The sequence below is a fragment of the Scyliorhinus canicula genome, chromosome 18 (genome assembly GCF_902713615.1).
Source record: "Scyliorhinus canicula chromosome 18, sScyCan1.1, whole genome shotgun sequence".
Taxonomy (NCBI): domain Eukaryota; kingdom Metazoa; phylum Chordata; class Chondrichthyes; order Carcharhiniformes; family Scyliorhinidae; genus Scyliorhinus; species Scyliorhinus canicula.
The window spans coordinates 65,448,616-65,472,541 of NC_052163.1; the positions used below are offsets into that span (position 1 = coordinate 65,448,616).

General features: G+C 47.6%; 1 protein-coding gene across 11 annotated transcripts in view; it reads right to left on the bottom strand.

Annotated features, from left to right (window-relative positions):
* The window catches only part of LOC119952881 (fas-binding factor 1 homolog), a 171,053-nt gene that overhangs the window by 49,231 nt on the left and 97,896 nt on the right, over positions 1-23,926 (bottom strand). For all 11 annotated transcript variants that reach the window (XR_005457907.1, XM_038776488.1, XM_038776486.1 and 8 more), the window contains 3 exons: positions 22,499-22,596; positions 8,231-8,274; positions 5,204-5,248 (listed from right to left, as the gene is read on the bottom strand). Coding sequence is in view for 10 of the 11 variants with exons in the window: in XM_038776488.1 (XP_038632416.1) it covers positions 5,204-5,248; positions 8,231-8,274; positions 22,499-22,596 (187 nt within the window). In the remaining variant the exon portion in view is untranslated. The remainder of the gene's footprint in view (positions 1-5,203; positions 5,249-8,230; positions 8,275-22,498; positions 22,597-23,926) is intronic.

Below are 23,926 nucleotides of genomic sequence, written 5' to 3' on the forward strand. Positions count from 1 at the left end.
GACTCGGGGTTGGCCTAAAAAGGGTGATGGCTAGTCAGCGGGGATAATTATGTGGTACATGAGAGCACTGAATGGGCTGGTCAAGAGGGCTCGCGTGTTCACGCATCTAAGGGAACTGAAGGCAGACGTGGCAATGCAGAGACACATCTTAAGGTCATAGATCAGACGAGATTGAGGAAGAGATGGGTCAGCCAGGTGTTCCACTCAGGGCTGGACTCAAAGACCAAGAGGTAGCAATTTTGATTGGTAAGCGAGTGGCATTTGAGGCTGGGAGAATCGTGTCAGCTAAGTGGGGGTAGGTACATAATGGTGAGTGGAAGGTGTGGTGCTCGTGAATATATATGCTCCGAACTGGGATGATGTGGAATTTATGAGGCGTGTGCTAGGCAAAATCCCGGACTTAGAGTCACATAACCTGATCATGGGGGACGGGGGGGGGGGGGGGGGGGGGACTTTAACACGGTCATTGATCCGGATTTGGACCAGTCAGTATCCAGGTCAGGGAGGAGGCCGGCTGCGGCAAGGGAATTGAAGGGCTTTATGGTACAGATTGGGGGTATAGACCCATGGAGGTTTACACGGCCGAGGGCGAAGAAGTTTTCTTTTTTTACTCACGTCCATAAGGTTTACTCCCGCATTGACTTTTTGGTTCTGAGCAGGGCGCTAATACCGAAGGTGATGGGGATGGAATACTCGGCAATTGCAGTGTTCGATCATGCCCCGCATTGGGTGGATTTGCGGCTCAGTGAGGAGAGAGGGCAATATCCGTTATGGAGACTGGATGTGCGGTTGCTTGCGGATGAAGCAGTCTGTGGGCGAGTGAATAAGTCCATCCAGAACTACCAAGAAACAAATGACACGGGGAGGTATCTACAGCAACAGTTTGGGAAGCTCTGAATGCGGTTGTTAGAGGGAGCTAATTTTGATTCGGTCCCACAGGGTAAAGGGGGAATGGGTAGAGAGGGAGAGATTAGTGGAGGAGATACTCTGGGTGGACAGGAGATACGCAGAGGCCCCGGACGCGGGGCTCCTGAAGGAGCGGCGGAAGCTGCAAGTGGAGTTTGAGTTGCTGACCACAGGGAAAGCAGTGGAGCAGTTGAGGAAGGCAAAGGGGACAGTTTATGAGAACGGGGAAAAGGTGAGTAGGATGTTGGCACAACAGCTTAGGAAGAGAGAAGCGGCCAGGGAGATTGGCAGAGTGAAGAATAGGGAGTGTAACGGTCTTAGACCTCGGGGGGAGGGGGGTGGTGAACAAAGTTTTTAAGGACTTTTACAGTAAATTATTTGAGTCGGAACCCCCCGGCTGAAGTGGAGGGGAAGAGGCAATTTCTCAATCAGTTGAGGTTTCTGAGGGTGGAGGAGGACCTGGTGGAGGGGCTGGGGGCCCCAATTGAGATTGAGGAAGTTACCAAGGGGCTGGAGGGCATGCAGTCGGGCAAAGCTCCGGGGCCGGACAGCTACCCGGTGGAATTTTATAAGAAGTTCCCAGAGTTGTTGAACCCACTGCTGGTGAGGACATTTAACGAGACTAGAGAGAAGGGAATCCTCCCCCCGACAATGCCACAGCCTTGATTTCACTTATTCTTAAACCGGAGAAGGATCCCGAGCAGTGTGGGTCATAGATACATAGAATTTACAGTGCGGAAGGAGGCCATTCGGCCCATCGAGTCTGCACCAGCTCTTGGAAAGAGCATCCTACCCAAGGTCAACACCTCCACCCTATCCCCATAACCCCACCCAACACAAAGGGCAATTTTCGACACTAAGAGCAATTTAGCATGGCCAATCCACCTAACCTGCACATCTTTGGACTGTGGGAGGAAACCGGAGTACCCGGAGGAAACCCACGCACACACGGGGAGAATGTGCAGACTCCGCACAGACAGTGACCCAAGCCGGAATCGAACCTGGGACCATGGAGCTGTGAAGCGATTGTGCTATCCACAATGCTACCGTGCTGCCCATATTGGTCATATAGGCCAATCTCGCTTTTGAATGTGGATGCCAAGTTGTTGGCTACGATATTGGCCACAAGGATAGAAGACTGTGTCCCGAGGGTGATAGAGGAAGACCAGACGGGATTCATTAAGGGCAGGCAACTCAAGGCCAACGTTCGGAGGCTTTTAAATGTCATTATGATGCCCTCAGAAAGAGGATAGGCGGAGGTGGTGGTAGCGATGGATGCGGAGAAGGCTTTTGAATGGGTAGAGTGGGAGTACATGTGGGAGGGGCTGGGAAGATTTGGGTATGGTGAGGGCTTTATTGGCTGGGTGCGGTTGCTCTACCAGGTGCCTATAGCGAGCGTGGGGCCGAACCGGCTAAGGTCGGGGTATTTTAAATTACGTTGAGGGATGAGGCAAGGGTGCCCCCCTCTCCCCGTTATTGTTTGTTCCAGCTATAGAGCAACTGGCCATGGCGCCAAGAGCTTCGAGGAATTGGCAGTGGCTGGTTCCTGTGGGGGGGGGTCACCGGGTCTCGCTCTACGCGGACAATTTGCTTTTGTACATTTCGGACCCATTGGAGGGGATTTGGGGGGGGGGGGGGGGTTTATGTGGATCTTGGGGGAATTTGGCAATTTTTCAGGGTATAAATTGAACATGGCGAAAAGCGAGATGTTCATGATTCAGGCTAGAGGGCAGGAGGAGAGACTGGAAGAGCTGCCGCTAAGAATGGTAGGGAAGAGCTTTCACTATCTGGGAATCCAGGTGACTCGGAAATTCATAAGCTTAATCTATCCCGGTTGGTAGAGCAAATGGAAGGGGACTTTAAGAGGTGGGACATACTCCCGTTGTCACTGGCGGGCAGGCTACAGACCTTGAAAATGACGGTCCTCCCCAGATTTATGTTTGTCTTTCAGTGCCTCCCCATCTTCATCCCAAAGGCCTTTTTCAAGCGGGTGAACAAGATCATTTTGGGCTTTGTTTGGGCGAAGAAAACCCCGCGGGTGAAGAAAATGTTGTTGGAGCGTAGTCAGGGGGAGGGTGGGTTAGCGCTGCCGAACTTCTGCAACTACTACTGGGCGGCTAATATAGCCATGATTACGAAGTGGGTATTGGGGGAGGGGTCAGCATGGGAGCGGTTGGAGGCGGCGTCATGTAAAGACACCAGTCTGGGAGCATTGGTAACAGCACCTCTGCGTTCTCGCCGGCCCGATACTGCACAAGTCCGGTAGTAGTGGCGGCACTGAGGATCTGGGGGCAATGGAGGAGGTAGAAGGTGGAGGGTGCGTTGGTCTGGACTTGTCCCAACCGATTTGTCACAACCACAGGTTTGTACCGGGCAGGCTGGATGGCGGGTTCCAGAGCTGGCAAAGGGCGGGAATTAGAAAGATGGGGGATCTGTTTATAGATGGGAGCTTTCCCAGCTTGAAGGCGCTGGAGGATAAATTTAAACTGCCACCACGGAATGGTTTTAGATATTTGCAAATGCAAGACTTCCTGAGAAAGCAGGTGCCGGCCTATCCGCTGCTGCCGCCACGGGAGATACAGGATAGATTAGTTTCTGGTACCTGGGTGGGGGAGGGGAAGGTGTCGGATATCTACCAGGAGCTGTTGGAGGTGGAGAAAACACTGGTGGAGGGCGAGCTAGGAGGAGAGTTAGAGGCGGGTCTATGGGCAGCACGGTAGCATGGTGGTTAGCATAAATGCTTCACAGCTCCAGGGTCCCAGGTTCGGTTCCCGGCTGGGTCACTGCTGTGAGGAGTCTGCACGTCCTCCCCGTGTGTGCGTGGGTTTCCTCCGGGTGCTCCGGTTTCCTCCCACAGTCCAAAGATGTGCGGGTTAGGTGGATTGGCCATGCTAAATTGCCCGTAGTGTCCTAAAAAGTAAGGGCCCCCCCAAGGGTTGTTGGGTTATGGGTATAGGGTGGGTACGTGGGTCTGAGTAGGGTGATCATTTGCTCGGCACAACATCGAGGGCCGAAGGGCCTGTTCTGTGCTGTACTGTTCTATGTTCTATGGGCGGACGCCCTAAGCAGGGTCAATTCCTCCTCTTCATATGCCAGACTTAGCCTAATACAATTTAAGGAGCTCCATCGGGAACACATGATGGCGGCAAGGATGAGCAAGTTTTTCAGGGTAGAAGATAGATGTCTGAGGTGGGCGGGAATCCCAGCAAACCATGTCCACATGTTTTGGGCATGCCCGAAGCTCAGGGGGTTTTGGCAGGGGTCAGCGAACGCAATGTCCACGGTGCTAGGAACTCGGCTGGTGCACAGTCCAGAGGTAGCGATTTTTGGAGTGTCAGAAGATCCGGGAGTTCAGGGAGTGAAAGAGGCCTTTGCCTCCCTAGTAGCCCGGAGACGGATTCTTTTAATGTGGAGGGACTCGAAGCCCCCGAGTTTAGAGACCTGGGTTAGTGACATGGCTGGGTTTCTCAGTCTTGAGAAAATAAAGTTTGCGTTAAGAGGGTCAATGTTGGGGTTCTCTTGGAGGTGGCAGCTGTTCATCGACTTTCTCGGAGAAAATAAAAATGTCAGCAGAAGCAGCAGCATTCCGGGGGAGGGGGGTGTTAGATGGTTGAGGTGTGTGAGGATTGGGTCGCGTGGGGAAATGTTTATTTTACTATGTTAATGTTATTGTTTTTGTTGCTGTTATAAAAAAATTTTAAATACCTCAATAAAAATATTTTAAAAACAAAAATAAATCACATCACTCACAAATCTCACTGTGCTGTGTGAAAATCCTACAAAGCATTTAAATGCCAAATGGTAACTTTTTTTAAAAATTGTAATCCACTTTCAAATTTTCATGGTTTATGTTCTTCAAATGAACAGGATAAAATTAAATATATTTTGCACCAGGTATCGAGGATTGCGAATCCTGCATCATATGCTAACTAATTTTCCCTCTTTATCCAGCAGGCCTGATCAGTGCTCATTGATGCACCAGTCTCCCAGCTTTAAGAACTCTCTGAATTAAAATGTCCGTGGTATGCTGCAGAAAACTGCTTTTTTGCTAACTGAATATTGTAAGCATAAATATTGGGTGTAACTCTGCCCTTGAACCCCACAAAGGACAGTCCTAACAATTACATCAAGGGAGATGTTAAGTGGAACCTATAGATATGCAGAGAAAGTAACTATCAAAGGAATCATCATACGCACGCATGCACAAATCCAAAAGAGCTGGTGTGTGAAAACTATTTCAAAATGTTATATAACTTGCACTAAATTAACTTAATATGGAATGGTCAGAAGGCCTCACCTGAAACTGAAGTAACTTCTGCAGCTGATCAGTGGAGAGGGACACCTGGGAGGAGAGAGAAACATTATTAATAATAATAATCTTTATTGTCACAAGTTGGCTCACATTAATATCGCAATGAAGTTGCTATGAAAAGCCCCTAGTCGCCACACTCCGACACCTGTTCGGGTACATAGAGGGAGAATTCAGAATATCCAATTCACCTAACAGCACGTCGTTCGGGACTTGTGGGAGGAAATCGGAGCCAGACACAGGGAGAACATGCAGACTCCACACAGACAGTGGCCCAAGCCGAGAATCGAACCTGGGACCCTGGAGCAATGAAGCAATAGTGCTGACCATTATGCTGGGGAGGTGAGAGAGAGAGGGAGAACACATTCATGAGAAGGTGAGAGATGGACCAGAAAGGGAGGGGAATGAAGGATAGAAAGGGTGGGGTAGGTGTAAGAGTGGGCCAGATAGAAAGAGAAGTCAAAGTAGAGAGTAGGTAAGAGAAAGAGTAGCACAAGTGGCTAGCACTGTGGCTTCATAGCACCAGGGTCCCAGGTTCGATTCCCCGCTGGGTTACTGTCTGTGCGGAGTCTGCACGTTCTCCCTGTGTATGCGTGGGTTTCCTCCGGCTGCTCCGGTTTCCTCCCACAGCCCAAAGATGTGCAGGTTAGGTGGATTGGCCATGCTAAATTGCCCTTAGTGACCAGAAAGGTTAGGACTTATTGGCTTACGGGGATAGGGTGGAAGTGAGGGCTTAAGTGGGTTGGTGCAGACTCGATGGGCCAAATGGCATCCTTCTGCACTATATGTTCTATGTTCTAAAGGGAGAGTGAAAAGTGGGAGAGAGAGAAGTGGGACAGAGAGAGAGAGAAAGAGAGAGCGAGTAAGTAAGGACATGTGCATGATCAGCTCAGAGAGGAAGGTTGGGCGAGAAAGATAGAGAGAGAAGAGAGAGATAAAAATTTAATAATTTAAGCTTTACTAATTTAATTACCTCTTTATAATCCACACTGCTCAATCCTAGGCAAGTAGCAGACTGATTGGATGAGGTGTAGTAATACAAGGCAGAATATAATGAAACAATTTCCGACAGATTTTCTACATTATAACAGTGACTAAAAGTACTTCATATCTGTAAAGCACTTTGGGATGTCTTGAAAGGCACTACAGAAATACAAGTTTTCTCCCTTATTTTGCAATTTGGTCTCTCAGCAATTTCACCAATATGTGGTTGGAGGGCAGAGGGGGAGGGTGATGGGGGAGCATGTCATAGGGAAAGTGGCAAATGGAGATGAAGAACTTTGAAGATTCAAAGAAATATAGTTGAACTGTCAGTACCTGTCCCAGTAACCTCGAGCATATGTTCATGACCAGCATTCATAAGAATCTGGGAATAGGCTGTAGATCACGGGCAACTTTTTGGGAAAAATTGGATAACTGTGGGGCTGGTTTAGCACAGTGGGCTAAACAGCTGGCTTGTAAAGCAGAACAAGGCTAGCAGCGCGGGTTCAATTCCTGTACCAGCCTCCCCGAACAGGCTCCGGAATGTGGCGACTAGGGGCTTTTTTCAGTAACTTCATTTGAAGCCTACTTGTGACAATAAGCAATTTTCATCTCAGAAAAAAAGGAATATCTTAGAAAATAATGAGGAATAAAGTTTCCCTCTTTTTAAAGAACATAATATTCCTTTTCTTTCACATACCTCCTGCAGACCTGGTGGGAATAGCTGTCACACAAGCATTTTGCAAACTAGTCTTCCAGGCCTGCCACACCAATTTGATTGGTCCAATTATTATGCAGCCTTTCTTACAAGCTCCAATTATTTATCGTTTAATGTTTTTCCCAATGGTATAACTACTGCTAGGGGGCTTATAAATTACTCCCAGCAGTTTTTTCTGACCCTTGTTATTCCTAATCGCCACTCATACTGACTCTACTTCTGGACAAGATCCTTTCTCAATAATGTCCTTCTGTCATCCTTCACGATCAGGGCTACCCTTCCACCTTTTCCATTCTGTCTGTCTGTTTGAAATATTGTGTCCCCTGGAACATTTATTTCTGAACCTTAGTCACTGAAGCATGGCCGAGGGCATCAGAAAAAGAACAGCCCCAACAGAAGTCTGGAAGGAAAGAGGAAATAGTGTTTGATCATGGCAAAAAGAGAAAATCCCGTTGAATGTGGAGATTGATGAAGATGAGGACAAGAGAAACCCACTGTAGTTATGGAGGGAGGAGGATGGATGAGTACAGAAGTGCATGAAATGGGACAGGTACAGTCAAAGGCACCATCTATCATGGTGGAGGGGATCCTTGGAGAAGAAAGGAGGAAGACATATCATAAGCACTGATCTGGGAAGTGACATCAATGAACTGACGTGACTAAGAGGGAGAAACTGGGAGAATGGAATATAACTCTTACAAGAAGCGGATGGACCAAAGTGGTCAAGGTAATTGCAGGTGTCAGTGGACTTATAATGGATCTCAGCCGATGGCTTATTTCAAGGAATGCAGATGCAGAAGTCAAGGAGGGGAATGGAAAGGACTAAGATGGACCATTTGAAGAAGAGCGAAGGGTAGAAATTGAAAGCAAACTTGATTAAATAGTCCGATTCGTACAGAAGCAGGAAACAATACCAACAGTCATCATTGGCATATATAAGCTTTGTTAGTGTCACAAGTAGGCTTTAACTAACACTGCAATGAAGTTACTGTGAAAATCACCTAGTTCCCACACTAGTGCCGGTTCAGGTACACGGAGGGAGAATTCAGAATGTTCAATTCACCTAACAGGCACGTCTTCGGGACTTGTGGGAGAAAATCAGAGCACCCGGAGGAAACACACGTAAACACGGGGAGAACGTGCAGACTCTGCACAGACAATGACCCAAGCCGGGAATCAAACCCAGGTCCCTGGCGCTGTGAAGCAACATATAGCCGGGATCCATATGAGAAGACCTTTTATTGTGAGTATAAACTAACCACACCTGGTTATAAGTAGAAACCAAGCCAATATAGACAAAGCCAGTTTGCTCCCACCTGGAAAGCAGATAGCTGATCATCCTTCAGTTCTTGTGAAGATGCTGTAAAAACAAAGCAGAGAGACTTTGCAATTATGTAGCACTTTTTGTCGTATTAAGCACAGTAAGACAACACAGGCTGCAACTGGATGCAGCTTTACCTGAGAGATACTCCACACCTTGAAGTTAGTTCAATATGATTTATTGAACCTGTCACACGGTTAGCTCAATCCTCTGAGTTCGACTTTCTGCTAATCTACTGTGATTAATCTGTCTGACTGAACCAGACAAGCTCTTAGCCACATGCTGTAGGAGTTATATAATATGTACACCCTGACTGACACTAAATGTCACCAGTGGAAAGAGGTGGAGTACGAGTCCCTCGTGACTTTTATAGTGGAAAACCACCCCCAAGTGTTCGGCCTGCTGATTAGTTATGTCCTGTTCTCTGTATTCATTGGCTGCCTGTTTGTATCTCATTATGTGCAAGTCATGACACTTTTCATGATCATCAGATATCTCAAAGCGCTTTATAACAAATTAAGTATTTTTGAAGTGTAGTCACTACATAGAATATAAAGCATACAAGCAAACTGCTTGGCCCAACTAGTCCATACCAATATTTATGCTCCACTAGTACCTCCTCCCATCTTTCCTCATCTAAAACTAACATAACCCTCTATTCTCTTCTCCCTCAAATGCTTTCTATCTTCTTCTTAAATGCATCACGGTGGCACGCAGGGTCGGAGAATCGCCCGGGGCCGGCGAAAATCCCGCCCTGCCGTGGCAGAAATTCTCCGCCCCCGGGAATTGGCGGGTGACCTCCGCGCCGATCGGCGAGCCCCCTGCGGCGATTCTACGGCCCGCGATGGGCCGAAGTCCCGCCACTGAGAGGCCTCTCCCGCCGCCGTGGTTTGAACCAGCTCTGGTGGCGGCAGGGATCGGCGGCGCGGGCGGGCCCCCGGGGTCCTTGGGGGGGCGATCGGACCCTGGGGGCTGCCCGCACGGTGGCCAGGCCCGCGATTGGGTCCCACCGATCGGCGGGCGGGCCAGTGCCGTGGGGGCACTCTTTTCCATCCGCCGCCGCCACGGCCTCCACCATGGCGGAGGCGGAAGAGAATCCCCCAGCCGCTGACGTCACCACCGCCGCATGCACGAACCGGCGAAGGCCTTTCAGCCAGCCCGGGCGGCGGGCGTCAAAGGCCGTTGTGCCGGTTTTGCCGCCAGTCGACGTGGTGCCAACCAATCCCGCGCGGGCCTAGCCCCTCAATGTGAAGGCTTGGCCCCTAAAGGTGCGGAATTCCGCACCTTTGGGGAGGCCCGACGCCGGAGTGGTTGGTGCCACTCCGCTACGCCGGGACCCCCCGCCCCGCCGGGTAGGGGAGAATCCCGCCCGTTAGCACTGCTGCCTCACAGCATCAGGGACCCGAGTACAATTCCAGCCTTGGGTGATCGTATGGATGGAGTTTGCATATTCTCCCCCTCACATTCCACGTAACTATCCTAATCTGGGTCTCTCAACCCCCTCTCCCCCCGTCCTAGGGCTTGGCCCGCCCGTCCCATTGTTACCATCGGACCCCCCTCCCCCGAATCCTCCCATCCACATCCTCTCGCCAACACCTCACCCAGGATCAGTCCCCTCAACCAACTTTTCACACCTCCGAGGTCCATCGAAACCTGTTCTACCAGGTTCTGATGGTCACGGTCCCAACCCCCACCACACTCTTGTTCACTGGCCAGCTTGAGCTTGTGTCCTCTTGTGTCCAATTAATATAAGGGTAGTTGAAATCCCCCATGATTATCATTCTATGTTTTTTACTCAATTTCCTAATGTGCCTGAATATTTCTTCTTTCACCTCACTTCCACTATTAGGTGACATTTTGACAACACCATTTAGAGTGATGGATCCTTATTATCTTGTATGTCTATCCATATATGCTATTTTTCTCTTGAGGATAGCTGCATCTCTTTTTACTATCGTCAATATATTATCCTGAATAATTACAGCGATCCCACCCTCCCTGTTTTCTCACCCTATATTTTCTAAATATGTTATACTCTGCAATGTTTAAGTCCCTGTCCTGATTTTTCTGCAGCCGTCTCAGTAATTCATGCTATTTCTGGTGTTTCCCAACATGAATGCCTCCAGCTCCCCTGTTACATCAAAGACACTGGCTGGGATTCTCCCCTACCCGGCGGGGCAGGGGGTCCTGGCAGGATGGATAGGCGTGAACCACTCCGGCGTCGAGCCTGCCCAAAGGTGCGGAATTCACCGCACCTTTAGGGGCTAGGCCCGCGCCGGAGTGGCTCCCGCTCCGCTGGCCGGCGGGAACGGCCTTTGACGCCCCGCCAGCCGGGGCTGAAAGGCCTTCGCCAGCCGGCGGAAGTCCGGGCATGCGCTGGTGCGTCTCTTCCGCCCCCGCCATGGTGAAGGCCATGGCGGGGCGGAAGAAAAAGAGTGCCCCCACGGCACAGGCCCGCCCGCCGATCGGTGGGCCCTGATCGCAGGCCAGGCCACCGTGGGGGCACCCCCTGGGGCCAGATCACCCTGCGCGCCCCCCCCCCCCCCCCCCCCGGGAGTCGGAGCATTCTGCCCACTGTGTGCATTGCTGTGCAGGCATTTTAACAAATTTTTATTATGATTTTCTCTCCCTATATGTATAACCGTCTTTCTATTTATTTCCTTGCTGTCAATGCCCTTCCTTCATTCTTTCCTATGTTCTCCTGTCCTGTTCACTTTAGCTTACTGATGTTTCTTGTAGATCCCTCGCCACTCCTTTTTAGTTTAAGTTCTTGCCACCCCTCTATTTACTATTCTCAGGAAGATACACATCTCATCAGTACTTCTTGTTCCAGAACTGGTGCCAGTGTCCCGTGAAAATGAACCTCTCTTTTCCACACCAGTCATTTACCCACATGTTAACTCGCCTGATCTCTCTGCTCAGTAGGAAATGTGCCAGCTAATTTGCGCTCAGCAAACTCCCACAAGCAACAATGTCATAATGGCCAGATAATCTATCTCTTCAAATGTTGATTAAGGGATAAATATTGGCCAGGACACCATGGAAAACTCATGGGATCTTTTACATCGACCCAAACAGGCAGCTGGGGCCTCGGTTGAACATCTACTCTTAAAGATGTCGGGCGCGATTCTCCCAACGGGAGACTAAGGACATGATTCTCCGCTTCCTACGCCAGGTGGGAGAATCGCAGGAGGGCCGGGCGAATCACGACATGCCGCCCTGGCACCCCCCGCGATTCTCCCACCCCCCCAAAATGGCATGTCGTGTTTTGCGACACGCCGCTCGGAGAGTCGCCGCTCGCCGTTTTTCACGGCGACCGGCGATTCTCCGGCCCGAATGGGCTTAGCGGCCTGATGAACCCGACCGGTTCACGCCGGCGCCAACCACACCTGGTCGCTGCCGGTGTGAACATCGCGCGACCGGTAAGTGTGGGGCCTGTGGGGGGGCGGAGGGAGGATCGAGCACCACGGGCGTGCTCATGAGGTGACTGGCCCGCGATTGGTGTCCACCGATCGTCAGGCCGGCGTCTCTAAGAGACGCACTCTTTTCCCTCCACCGCCCCGCAAGATCAAGCCGCCATATCTTGCGGGGCAGCGGAGGGGAAGACGGCAACCGCGCATGCGCGGGTTGGAGCCGGCCAAGTGTGGGACCAGCTAACACTCCAAAGATGTTTTATCAATACATTAACAGTAAGTGGATAACTAAGGAAAGAGTAGGCCCCATAAAAGACCAAAAAGGTAACCAATATGTAGGAAGATGTGGGCTTGGTCCTTACGGTTACTTTGTGTTTGTCTTCAAAAGAGGAAGGGATTTTGCACAGTGTGATGAATATAGGAAATTGGTACATATTTTATTTTATATTTGTTGGAGTAATGTCATTAAAACTCTGGTTTGAGATACGGTACATCTGCTAATGCTATGATTAAGGGGTCCTAAAAGCAATGTAATCATTAATTTTAGCCATATACTTGTTTACAGGCAGATGGCTAATGGAACATTGTTTTGATTTTGGAGGCTCACTGGGGTGTAAATAATTTCTGAGGGATGATGCTTAGTCCTGGATAAACATGTCATGGGACATCATAGTGGGAGGTGACCGAAGAATGCCTACTGATGTAATTAAGAGGTAGAGCCAGGCCTGTCTGTAATTTTCAGTGTGCAATCATAGAATCCCAACAGTGCAGAAGCAGGTCATTTTGACTATTGAGTCTGCACCAACCCTCCGAAAGAGCATTCAACCATCCCACCCTATCCCTGTACTCCTGTAACATAACCTGCACATCCCTGGACACGGAGAGGCAATTTAGTGTGGCCAATCTATCTAACCTGCACCTCTTTGGACTGTGGGAGGAAACCGGAGCACCCGGAGGTAACCCACTCAGACATGGGAAGAAAGTGCAGACTCCACGCAGACATAGCCGGAATTGAACCCGGACACCTGGCGGTGTTAGGCAGCAATGCTAACCACTGGGCCACCATGCCACTCTTTTAGGATTTTAGTCTGACAAGACAGGGCTTCAGTTTGCTCCTGAAATGTTCTCTCCAAGGTCTTTGCAGATGGAAAAGCAAGTAAACTTGATTGTTAACTTTAAGTAGTCTTTGAATTATATTGGTTTGCTTAATTGGAATATAAATAATAATAAATCTTTATAATTGTCCCAAGTAGGCCGGCACGATAGCATAGTGGTTAGCACTGTTGCTTCACAGCTCCAGGGCCCCAGGTTTGATTCCTGGCTTGGGTCACTGTCTGTGTGGAGTCTGCATGTACTCCCTGTGTCTACGATGGTTTCCTCCGGGTGCTCTGGTTTCCTCCCGAAAGATATGCTCTTAGGTAATTTGGACATTCTGAATTCTCCCTCAGTGTACCCGAACAGGTGCCGGATTGTGGCGACTAGGGGCTTTTCACAATAACTTCATTGCAGTGTTAATGTAAGCCTATTTGTGACAATAAAGATCATTATTATTATTAGGCTTACATTAACACTGCAATGAAGTTACGTAAATATATAGTTCTAGGTTTAGGGGGTAAGTTAAAGTTTTTCCTCTTATTTAAGAATTGTTTTAACTGTTAACAATAAAGTTGTTGCTAATGTGTTGAATTCTGTGTTTAACGTTAGAGTTTTTCATTTTGTCCCCATTTCTTTTAGTTTTATTATTTTTGGTCCATGGACCTACAATTGGAATGTGCCTTTGAGCAGTCGACTCAAGCTGAAGCAGCCTGTTTATCAAGACAGTGTGTTCCAGATTTTATATTTTGCAGAGGAGAAAACAGATGTGTCGGTGCCGGAAGAATCGTAAGAACCAACTTTGTAGGAAGTCAGTTTGGCTGGCTGACTAGCAACCTGTGGATTGGTCAGAGACAGTGTTCTTGCTGACAACAGTCAGTGATTGGTTCCTGTGTGATGCTTTTGAGAGAGCTGGACAGAATGATTAGACCTCGAAAGAAGAAATAACTCTCTCTCACACTTGCTGCTGAAGTAAAGAACTGCTTTATTGTCCTAAAACTATATATTTGAAATAATCTTGGATCTGCAGAGCAAGTAGGCTCTTTAGAAAACTTTAGAAATCTCAAGCTTAGCAGGAAGTACCACCAGAATGAAAGCGTGAAATCTTGAAAAACTTTAAAGAGAAACTAACCTCGAACATCAGAGATCCTTTATTCTTTTATGTTATCAATATCTTCCCACTCCACCACTCTTCGCTTCTATGTTTGTGTGTGTATGCGTGCGTGTGTGTATCGCGATCTACTGGCCACATCCCACCGTAATCGGAGCGCGACGTGACAGGTAGGTGTCAGGAGAGGCCGCCCCCAAACTACCCAACAGCCCTTGCGCCCAGCAAGATCTCACCATATCTCCCAAGGTTTCACAATGTGGGCAGGACCCTGTCTTGCATGGCTAGGTGGATTTAAGAACCCATTTAACCATACTGACGCCAGGTCTAACTGGCTCCAGCATCTATCAGCCTCTCCAGGGATACCCAAGCCGGACTCTAATTAATATTGGTCCATACAAATGACATTGGATGCCCTGGGTGGTCAGGGACAGTGTAGGGTGCACACTGGCTCTGTCCCTGGCACCACCACCACCCTGGCACTGCCATGGTACCCAGGTGGCACTATCAGGCTGGCAGGAGCACTGCCAAGGTGGCAACGCCAGGGTGCCTGGGTGCAAGTGTGGCACTGCCAAGGGTCAGGGCCTGAGGGGGGCCATGCCCATGAAAGGAGGAACTTTGGGAGGTATGAAGGTGGGGGGGGGGGGGAGGCGTTGAAGGGCGGGCATGAAGGTGCCTCAGGAAGATTGGAGGGGTGAAGTTTGGGGTCCTGAGAGGAGAGGACCCAAAGGGGACTGGGAAGGCCTGAAAACGGCGGGGGGGGGGCCTCAGTGGCACCATGGCGGGATGTCCTCACTTGGGGGGGGGGGGTGTGTTAGTGCCCATGTGTATGGGGGTGACATTGCCCGTGGGTGGGGAGTGTGGGGGACCCTCAACCTCACTTGGAGATCAGGGGCACCCTTTCAAACTGGTGGCCCGATCTCAGACAAGCAGGTTGGCCAGCAAGTTCAGCTCCCCAATGATGGAAAAAATTCTAAGTGTGGGCTAGCCCAGGGAGAAACTCCCCAGAGCCTGAAAAAGTGACTAAGTGTGGTTATATTATGGTGGGAAACTCGCTGACAGAAGCGGGGAGAAGCTCCCAGCCAAACCCGCCTGAAATGACACTTAGAAACTTTTCTGTTAGATTGCGTCCGTTAATATAGAGGGAGACGAGTTGGAAAGGAGACGAGTTGGAAAGGAGACGAGTTGGAAAGGAGACGAGTTGGAAAGGAGACGAGTTGGAAAGGAGACGAGTTGGAAAGGAGACGAGTTGGAAAGGAGACGAGTTGGAAAGGAGACGAGTTGGAAAGGAGACGAGTTGGAAAGGAGACGAGTTGGAAAGGAGACGAGTTGGAAAGGAGACGAGTTGGAAAGGAGACGAGTTGGAAAGGAGACGAGTTGGAAAGGAGACGAGTTGGAAAGGAGACGAGTTGGAAAGGAGACGAGTTGGAAAGGAGACGAGTTGGAAAGGAGACGAGTTGGAAAGGAGACGAGTTGGAAAGGAGACGAGTTGGAAAGGAGACGAGTTGGAAAGGAGACGAGTTGGAAAGGAGACGAGTTGGAAAGGAGACGAGTTGGAAAGGAGACGAGTTGGAAAGGAGACGAGTTGGAAAGGAGACGAGTTGGAAAGGAGACGAGTTGGAAAGGAGACGAGTTGGAAAGGAGACGAGTTGGAAAGGAGACGAGTTGGAAAGGAGACGAGTTGGAAAGGAGACGAGTTGGAAAGGAGACGAGTTGGAAAGGAGACGAGTTGGAAAGGAGACGAGTTGGAAAGGAGACGAGTTGGAAAGGAGACGAGTTGGAAAGGAGACGAGTTGGAAAGGAGACGAGTTGGAAAGGAGAGGTTTGGGAAAGGGGTATTAGACAGTTTAAATTTATATTACTGTTAAATAATAAAAGTTTTTTTGTGTTAAAGTTACAAACTTGGTGACTGCAGGTTATTGGGCTCAGCCAAGGTCCTCAGGTATTTCACTTATATTTCACTTATATTGTGACTCCGGGTAAGTGGAGATGGAATTGACCACGCACCAGCCCAGGGGGTCATGACATTAAATTATAGGTTTTTTTTTAAACATATAAATTACCGATTGGTCAGTGTTATCACTCCTGTGGCAAAGTATCCTCCCATTCAGTGTTGCAAATTGTTGGGTTCTCATCAGGGATCTTAACATTAGTGTGAAATATTGGGTGTGATAAACTGAGGGAGAGACGAAGTATTAAGGGGATTAGCATCCTTGAAAGTGTATATAACACCAAGGTCGGATGTAATGTACCCAGGCTGTTAATAGAAACCAAGGAAGAAATAAAGGATGCTCTGACCATCTTTTTCCAATCCAATCCTCACTGGATTGATGCAGGTGCAATGCCAGAGGATTGGAAGACTGCTAACGTTGTACCTTTGTTTAAAAATGGAGCAAGGGTTAGACAGAATAATTATAGGCCAGTCAGTTTAATCTTACTAGTGGGCTTACATGTCCATCAGAATCAATTCTGATGGACATGATAAAACTATCACGTAGAAAGGCACTGATTAATCAAGGACAGTCAGCATGGATTTGTAAAGGGAATATCATGTCTGACTAACTTGATTGAATTTTTTAAGGAAGTAACAAGGAGGATTGATGAGGGTAGTGTCGTTGATGTGGTCTACAATTGATGGATTTTAGCAAGGCTTTTGACAAGGTCCCACATGACAGACTAGTTTCAGAAAGAAAGCTGGTGAGATCCCGGGGAAGGAGCAAGCTGGATACAAAATCGTCTCGTGGGAGGAAACAACGGGTAATGGCTAGTGGTTTTTGCAACTGGAAGGCTGTTTCCAGTGGCTCTCCACAGGACTCAGTACTCGATCCCTGCTTCTTGTGATGTCTACTAATGATTTGGACTTTAATGTAATGATCAAGGCATTTGCAGACAACACAAAAAATGGCCACGAAATTGATAGTGAGGATAGTGAGGAGGCTGTGGACTGCAGGAAAATATCAATGGACTGGTCAGGTGGGCAGTAAAGTGGGAAATAGAATTTAATCGGAAGAGAAGTGTGAGGTGATGGATTTGTTAAACAAGGCAAAGGAATATACAATAAATGGGAGGATACTGAGAGGTGTAAAGAAAGTGAGGGAAGTGGCGGAGTTGCGCTACTGGTTAGGGGGAATATCACAGCTGTACTACGGGAGGACACCTCAGAGGGCAGCGAGGCTATATGGGTAGAGATCAGGAATAAGAAGGGTGCAGTCACAATGTTGGGGGTTTACTACAGGCCTCCCAACAGCCTGTGGGAAATAGAGGAGAAGATAGGTAGACAGATTTTGGAAACAAGTAAAAACAACAGGGTTGTTGTGATGGGAGACTTCAACTTCCCCAATATTGACTGGGACTCACTTAGTGCTAGGGGCCTGGACGGGGCAGAGTTTGTAAGGAGCACCCAGGAGGGCTTCTTAAAACAATATGTAGACAGTCCAACTAGGGAAGGGGCTGTACTGGACCTTGATGTGTTGGGTCCTCTGGATCCGTGGAACACATACAGGCCACCAACACTTAAAATAGTACAACACAATTTTATTAAACTATCAACTGTTGAACATACTCTTACTGTGGGTTAACACGATGTTAGATTAACTAAAGACCTGTGCCTATCCTAACCAGTCGAATCACTCAGCACATGGTGTGGATCTGTGCCGTAAGCTGTAAGCTCTTGTACTTCTGAAAGGCTGCATCCTGAATGAGCGGGAAAACTGATGCCCTCTGTCTTTATAGTGAGTGTGCTCTAAATGGTGATTGGCTGCTGTGTTATGCATATTGATTGGTCCTACTGTATGTCTATCAATGTGTGTGTCTGCACCATGATATACTGGTGTATATTATGACAGACCTGGTATTGGGGAATGAGCCCAGCCAGGTGGTAGAAGTTTCAGTAGGGGAGCATTTGGGAACAGTGACCACAATTCAGTAAGTTTTAAAGTGCTGGTGGAAAAGGATAAGAGGCGTCCTAGAGTGAATGTGCTAAATTGGGGGAAGGTGAATTATAACAATATTAGGCGGGAACTGAAGAACCTAGATTGGGGGAGGATGTTTGAGGGTAAATCAACATCTGACATGTGGGAGGCTTTCAAATGTCAGTTGAAAGGAATTCAGGACCGGCATGTTCCTGTGCGGAAGAAGGATAAATACTGCAAATTTCGGGAACCTTGGATAACGAGAGATATCGTAGGCCTTGTCAAAAAGAAAAAGGAGGCATTTGTCAGGGCTAGAAGGCTGGGAACAGACAAAGCCTGAGTGGAATACAAGGAAAGTAAGAAGGAACTTAAGCAAGGAGTCAGGAGGGCTAGAAGGGATCACGAAAAGTCATTGGCAAATAGGGTTAAGGAAAATCCCAAGGCTTTTTACACGTGCATAAAAAGCAAGAGGGTAGCCAGGGAAAGGGTTGGCCCACTGAAGGATAGGCAAGGGAATCTATGTGTGGAGCCAGAGGAAATGGGCGAGGTACTAAATGAATACTTTGCATCAGTATTCACCAAAGAGAAGGAATTGGTGGATGTTGAGTCTGGAGAAGGGTGTGTCGATAGCCTGGGTTACATTGAGATCCAAAAAGACGAGGTGTTGGGCATCTTGAAAAATATTAAGGTAGCCGGATGGGATCTACCCCAGAATACTGAAGGAGGCTAGAGAGGAAATTACAGAGGCCTTGACAGAAATCTTTGGATCCTCACTGTCTTCAGGTTATGTCCCAGAGGACTCGAAAATAGCCAATGTAGTTCCTTTGTTTCAGAAGGGTAGCAAGGATAATCCAGGGAACTACAGGCCGGTGAGCCTTACATCAGTGGTAGGGAAATTACTGGAGAGAATCCTTTGGACTGGATCTACTCTCATTTGGGAGCAAATGGACGTATTGACAAGAGGCAGCACGGTTTTGTGAAGGGGAGGTCGTGTCTCACTAACTTGATAGAGTTTTTTGAGGAGGTCACAAAGATGATTGATGCAGGTAGGGCAGGGGATGTTGTCTATATGGACTTCAGTAAGGCCTTTGACAAGGTCCCTCATGGTAGACTGGTACAAAAGATGAAGTCACACGGGATCAGAGGTGAGCTGGCAAGATGGATACAGAACTGGCTAGGTCATAGAAGGCAGACAGTAGCAATGGAAGGGTGCTTTTCTAATTGGAGAGCTGTGACTAGTGGTGTTCCGCAGGGATCAGTGCTGGGACCGTTGCTGTTTGTAGTATATATAAATGATTTGGGGGAAAATGTAACTGGTCTGATTAGTAAATTTGCAGACGACACAAAGGTTGGTGGAATTGCGGATAGCGATGAGGACTGTCCGAGGATACAGCAGGATTTAGATAGTTTGGAGGCTTGGGCAGAGAGATGGCAGATGGAGTTTAATCCGGACAAATGTGAGGTAATGCATTTTGGAAGGTCTAATGCAGGTAGGGAATATACAGTGAATGGTAGAACCCTCAAGAGTATTGAAAGTCAGAGAGATCCAGGTGTACAGGTCCACAGGTCACTGAAAGGGGCAACACAGGTGGAGAAGGTAGTCAAGAAGGCATAAGGCACACTTGCCTTCATTTGCTGGGGCATTGAGAATTGGCAACTCATGTTGCAGCTGTATAGAACCGTAGTTAGGCCACACTTGGAGTATAGTGTTCAATTCTGGTCACCACACTACCAGAAGGATGTGGAGACCTTAGAGAGGGTGCAGAAGAGATTTACCAGGATGTTGCCTGGTATGGAGGGCATTAGCTATGAGGCCGGTTGAATGAACTTGGTTTGTTCTCACTGGAACGACGGAGGTTGAGGGGCGACCTCATGGAGATCTACAAAATTATGAGGGGCAAAGACAGAGTGGATAGTCAGAGGCTTTTCCCCAGGGTAGAGGGGTCAATTACTAGGGGGCATAAGTTTAAGGTGCGAGGGGCAAGGTTCAGAGCAGATGTACGAGGCAAGTTTTTTTTTATACACAGAGTGGGTGCCTGGAACTCGCTGCCGGAGGAGGTGGTGCAAGCAGGGACAATAGTGACATTTAAGGGGCATCTTGACAAATACATGAATAGGATGGGAATAGAGGGACACGGACCCCGGGTATATAAAGATTTTAGTTTAGACGGGCAGCATGGTCGGCACAGGCCTGGAGAGCTGAAGGGCCTATTCCTGTGCTGTACTTTTCTTTGCTCTTTGACCTTGAAGTGCATATCCAAAGACCCCAGAAGGTAGCAGGGCATGTTGATAAGGTGGTTAAAAAAGCATATGAAATGCTTTCCTTCTTAGGCGAGGTACAGAATATAAAAGCAGGGAGGTTTTTCTGGAGCTATATAAAACACCAGTTAGGCCATAACCTGAGTACCATGTACAATCCTGGTCACCTCATTACAGAAAGGATGTTATTGCACTGGAGAGGGAACAGAAGAGATTTGCGAAGATGTTGCCAGGATTGGAAAATTGCAGCGATGAGGAAAGATTGGGTAGGCTGGGGGTTGTCTTCCTTGCAATAGAGGAGACTTGAGGATAGATTTGATTGAAATGTGCAAGGCTGTGAGGGGTCTGGATAGAGTGGATGGGAAAGACCTATTTCCCTTAGCAGAGAGGTCAGTGACTAGGGGACATAAATTTGAAGTGAATGGTAGAAGGATTAGAAACAGGATGAGGAAAGAAGCTTGTCACCTAGAGTGTGGTAGTGGTCTGGAATCCACTGCCTGAAAGAGCGATAGAGACAGAAAACCCTTAATCATTTAAAAGGTGTCTGGATATACACCCAATGTTCTGTAACCTGCAGGGCAATGGATCAGATGCTGGAAAATGGGACGAGGCTCGGGGGACTTGTTTATCGGCTGTCACAGACGCGATGGGCAGAGTGGCTTCCTTCCATGTCATAAAGGTGTCTTAAGTTTTCTAAATATTGGAAAAGGACAAATGTGCAGGGATTTGAGAGGGCAGGAGAGTGGCAGTTTGTGATCTGCACCTTGGGAGAACCAGCATGGACACAATGGGCCAAATAGCCTTCTTCTGTGCTCTAACGATTCTATGAATTCACAAACATACAATCATAGAATTTACAGTGCTGAAGGAGGCCATTTGGCCCATCGGGTCTGCACGGCCCTTGGAAAGAGCACCCTACCCAAGCCCACACCTCCACCCTATCTCCATAACCCAGCAACTCCACTTAATCTTTTTGGACACTAAGGGCAATTTATCATGGCCAATCCGCCTAACCTGCACATCTTTGGACTGTGGGAGGAAACCGGAGCATTCGGAGGAAACCCACGCACACACGGGGAGAGCATGCAGACTCCGCACAGACAGTGACCCAAGCCGGGAATCGAACCTGGGACCCTGGAGCTGTGAAGCAACTGTGCTAACCGCTATGCTACCGTGCTGCCCTAAGTGAAGAAAGATGGTGAACACCATTTCATAACAAAAATAGTGAATTCAAGACACTGCATCAAGTGAGACTTATTAAAGAAAAAACAAATAGTAAATAACAACGAACAGGATGTTGGGGCATTTGTTCCATAGTTCAATGCACTTATTGGTTCATTTTATTTGAGTCTAATGAGTGGCTAAGTTAGTGGTCCTGCCCTCAGGATGTCTCACATTATTTCACAAGAAAATGAATTATTTTTCTGAATGGCAGAACTGTTATTTTGTAGACAAATTCAGAAGCCAATTTGGACATAGCAAGCCCTGCCAAATAACAAAAATAAGATGGACGGCCAGTTAATCTGCTTTTGGTGAAGTTGGCTGAGTGAAGGATGCCGGCCACAACCCTGCTGTTTTCTGAATAGTGCTTCAGGATCTTTTACAGCCACCTAAACAGGCAGACAGACTTTTGGATTTGTATGTTATCTGAACACTATCAGAACCTCCAACAACACAGCACTCGCACAACAATGCACTCAAGTGTCAGCCTAGATTCTGTACTCAAGCTCTCAAGTTGTGAGTTGAGGCCAAAACCATCTGATTCAGCAAGTTCAGAGCCACAGTGGCCATTATTACTTTATAACTCCAGGCAGAAAGTGTTGGTTGGCTATTCAACTGTATGGTGCACTACATGTATACTGTCCATATAATACGGTGCACATATAATATCCTTATATGACATACACACGCATACATAACTTTTGAAATACAAATCATTTTTGCGATCTGGCCATCATTGGCAGGGTTCAGCCTGTATCGTCAATTCCTGGTTTAATACTGAATGATTTGATACACCATTTCAGAAGGAAGTTGAGGATCAAACATATTGGTGCAGGACTGGAGTCACATATAAGCCAGACTGGGCAAGATCAGCAGTCCCAAAAGGACATTGGTTTTAACATCAATCTGACAGCTTCACACTCATTTTTACTGGCATCAAATTTCCAGCTGTATTAAAACAGAATTCAAATTCACATTATGCTCATGGTGTCTGAATTGCTTGTTTCCAGTAACATAATCACGAGGTTACTGTACCCACAGAGGCGATTACACAGCGATCAGGCGTGGAATGTTGACAACTATTTTTTTCCCCCCACCCAAGTCCAGCAGACCAATCCAAACACCACAAATTCTGTCATGGCTGAGATCAGCTGAGTCAGCACAGACCTGGATTCGAACCGGTGACCTGCTGGCCTTTAATGCTCAGTACCACACTGGCAATGCTATTACTGATTCCTTCATCTAATTTTTCAACTCACCAACCATCTCTGCCATTTTAGCATTAGTGTCCTTCCGAGTGTGGGTTCCAAGTGGTGGAGTGGTCTGCCTGCGTGCATTCTCCCATGGAAATGGGGAGCTGCAAAAAGACAGAAAAGAGCATCGGATAAAGGAGTTGTATATGGCACGCGAGCGACAGGACAGATGATTATGGTGCCCAAGTCATAAGAGAAAGAACATAGAACATTTGATGGGTTAAAAATTGGTAGAGGAGGCATTAGAAAGACTAGCTGTGCTTAAATTTAATAAGTTACCAGAAGAAAAGATGCATCGAAGGATACCGAGGGAAGTAAGGGTTGAAACTGCAGAGGAACTGGCTATTATCTTCCAACCCTTCTTAGATACCAGAGGACTGGAGAGTTTCAAATGTTAGTCTTGTTCACAAAGGATAGTAACGATAAGCTCAGCAGCTGCAGGTCAGTTCGTTTAACCTTGGTGGCAGGAAAGCTTTTAGAAACAATATTTTGAGAAGAAATTAATGGTCAAATGTGGATTAAATACTAATTGAGTAAAGTTAACAAAGGTTTGTTATGGGCAAATAGTGTCCAACTAAATTTGCTTGAGTTTTTTGATGAGGTTAACAGTGAGGGTAGATGAGGGTAATGCAACTGATGTGTGTACATAGAATTCCAAAAGGCATTTGATAAACTGACACACAACAGACTTATGAACAAAGTTAGACGTCACAGCATAAAAGGGACAGTAAGGAGCATTCTGGATACAAAATTGGCTGAATGAGAAGAAGTGATGAATGGTTGTTTCTCAGAGAGAAAGGTTTATATTGGGACACCACAAGGGGTTGTATTAGGACCCATATTCTTCTTGATATATTAATGACCTAGGCTTTGGTGCACAGGGCACAATTTCAAAATTGTGGCTGACACAAAACTTGGAAATATTGTGAACGGTGAGGAGGGTCATGTTAAACTTCAATAGAACTTAGGCTGGTGAAATGGGTGAACAAGTGGTAGATTAAATTTAATGTAGAGAAGTTTGAAGTGATACATTTTGGTTGGAAACAGGATGGGGCAACATAAAATAAAGGTAAATTCCTAAACAGGTTGCAGGAGTACAGGGACCTGGGGGTTTTATGTACACAAATTATTGAATCACAGAATTGTTACGGGTCAGAAGAAGGCCATTCAGCCCATCATGTCTGCACCGGCTCTCCAAATGAGCATTATGACTTAATGCCATTCTCCTGCCTTTTCCCTGTACCCTTGCATATTCTTTCTATTCACCACTGAAGGCAGGAGGGTATGTTGTAGTTAATGAAATTTAAGGGATCCTGGAGCTTTAGAAATAGGGGCATGGAGTACAAGAGCAAGGATGTAATGATAAGCCTGTATAAAGAACTGCTTTGGCCTCAACCATGAGTGTTGCTACCAGTTCTGGGCACCTCATTTCAG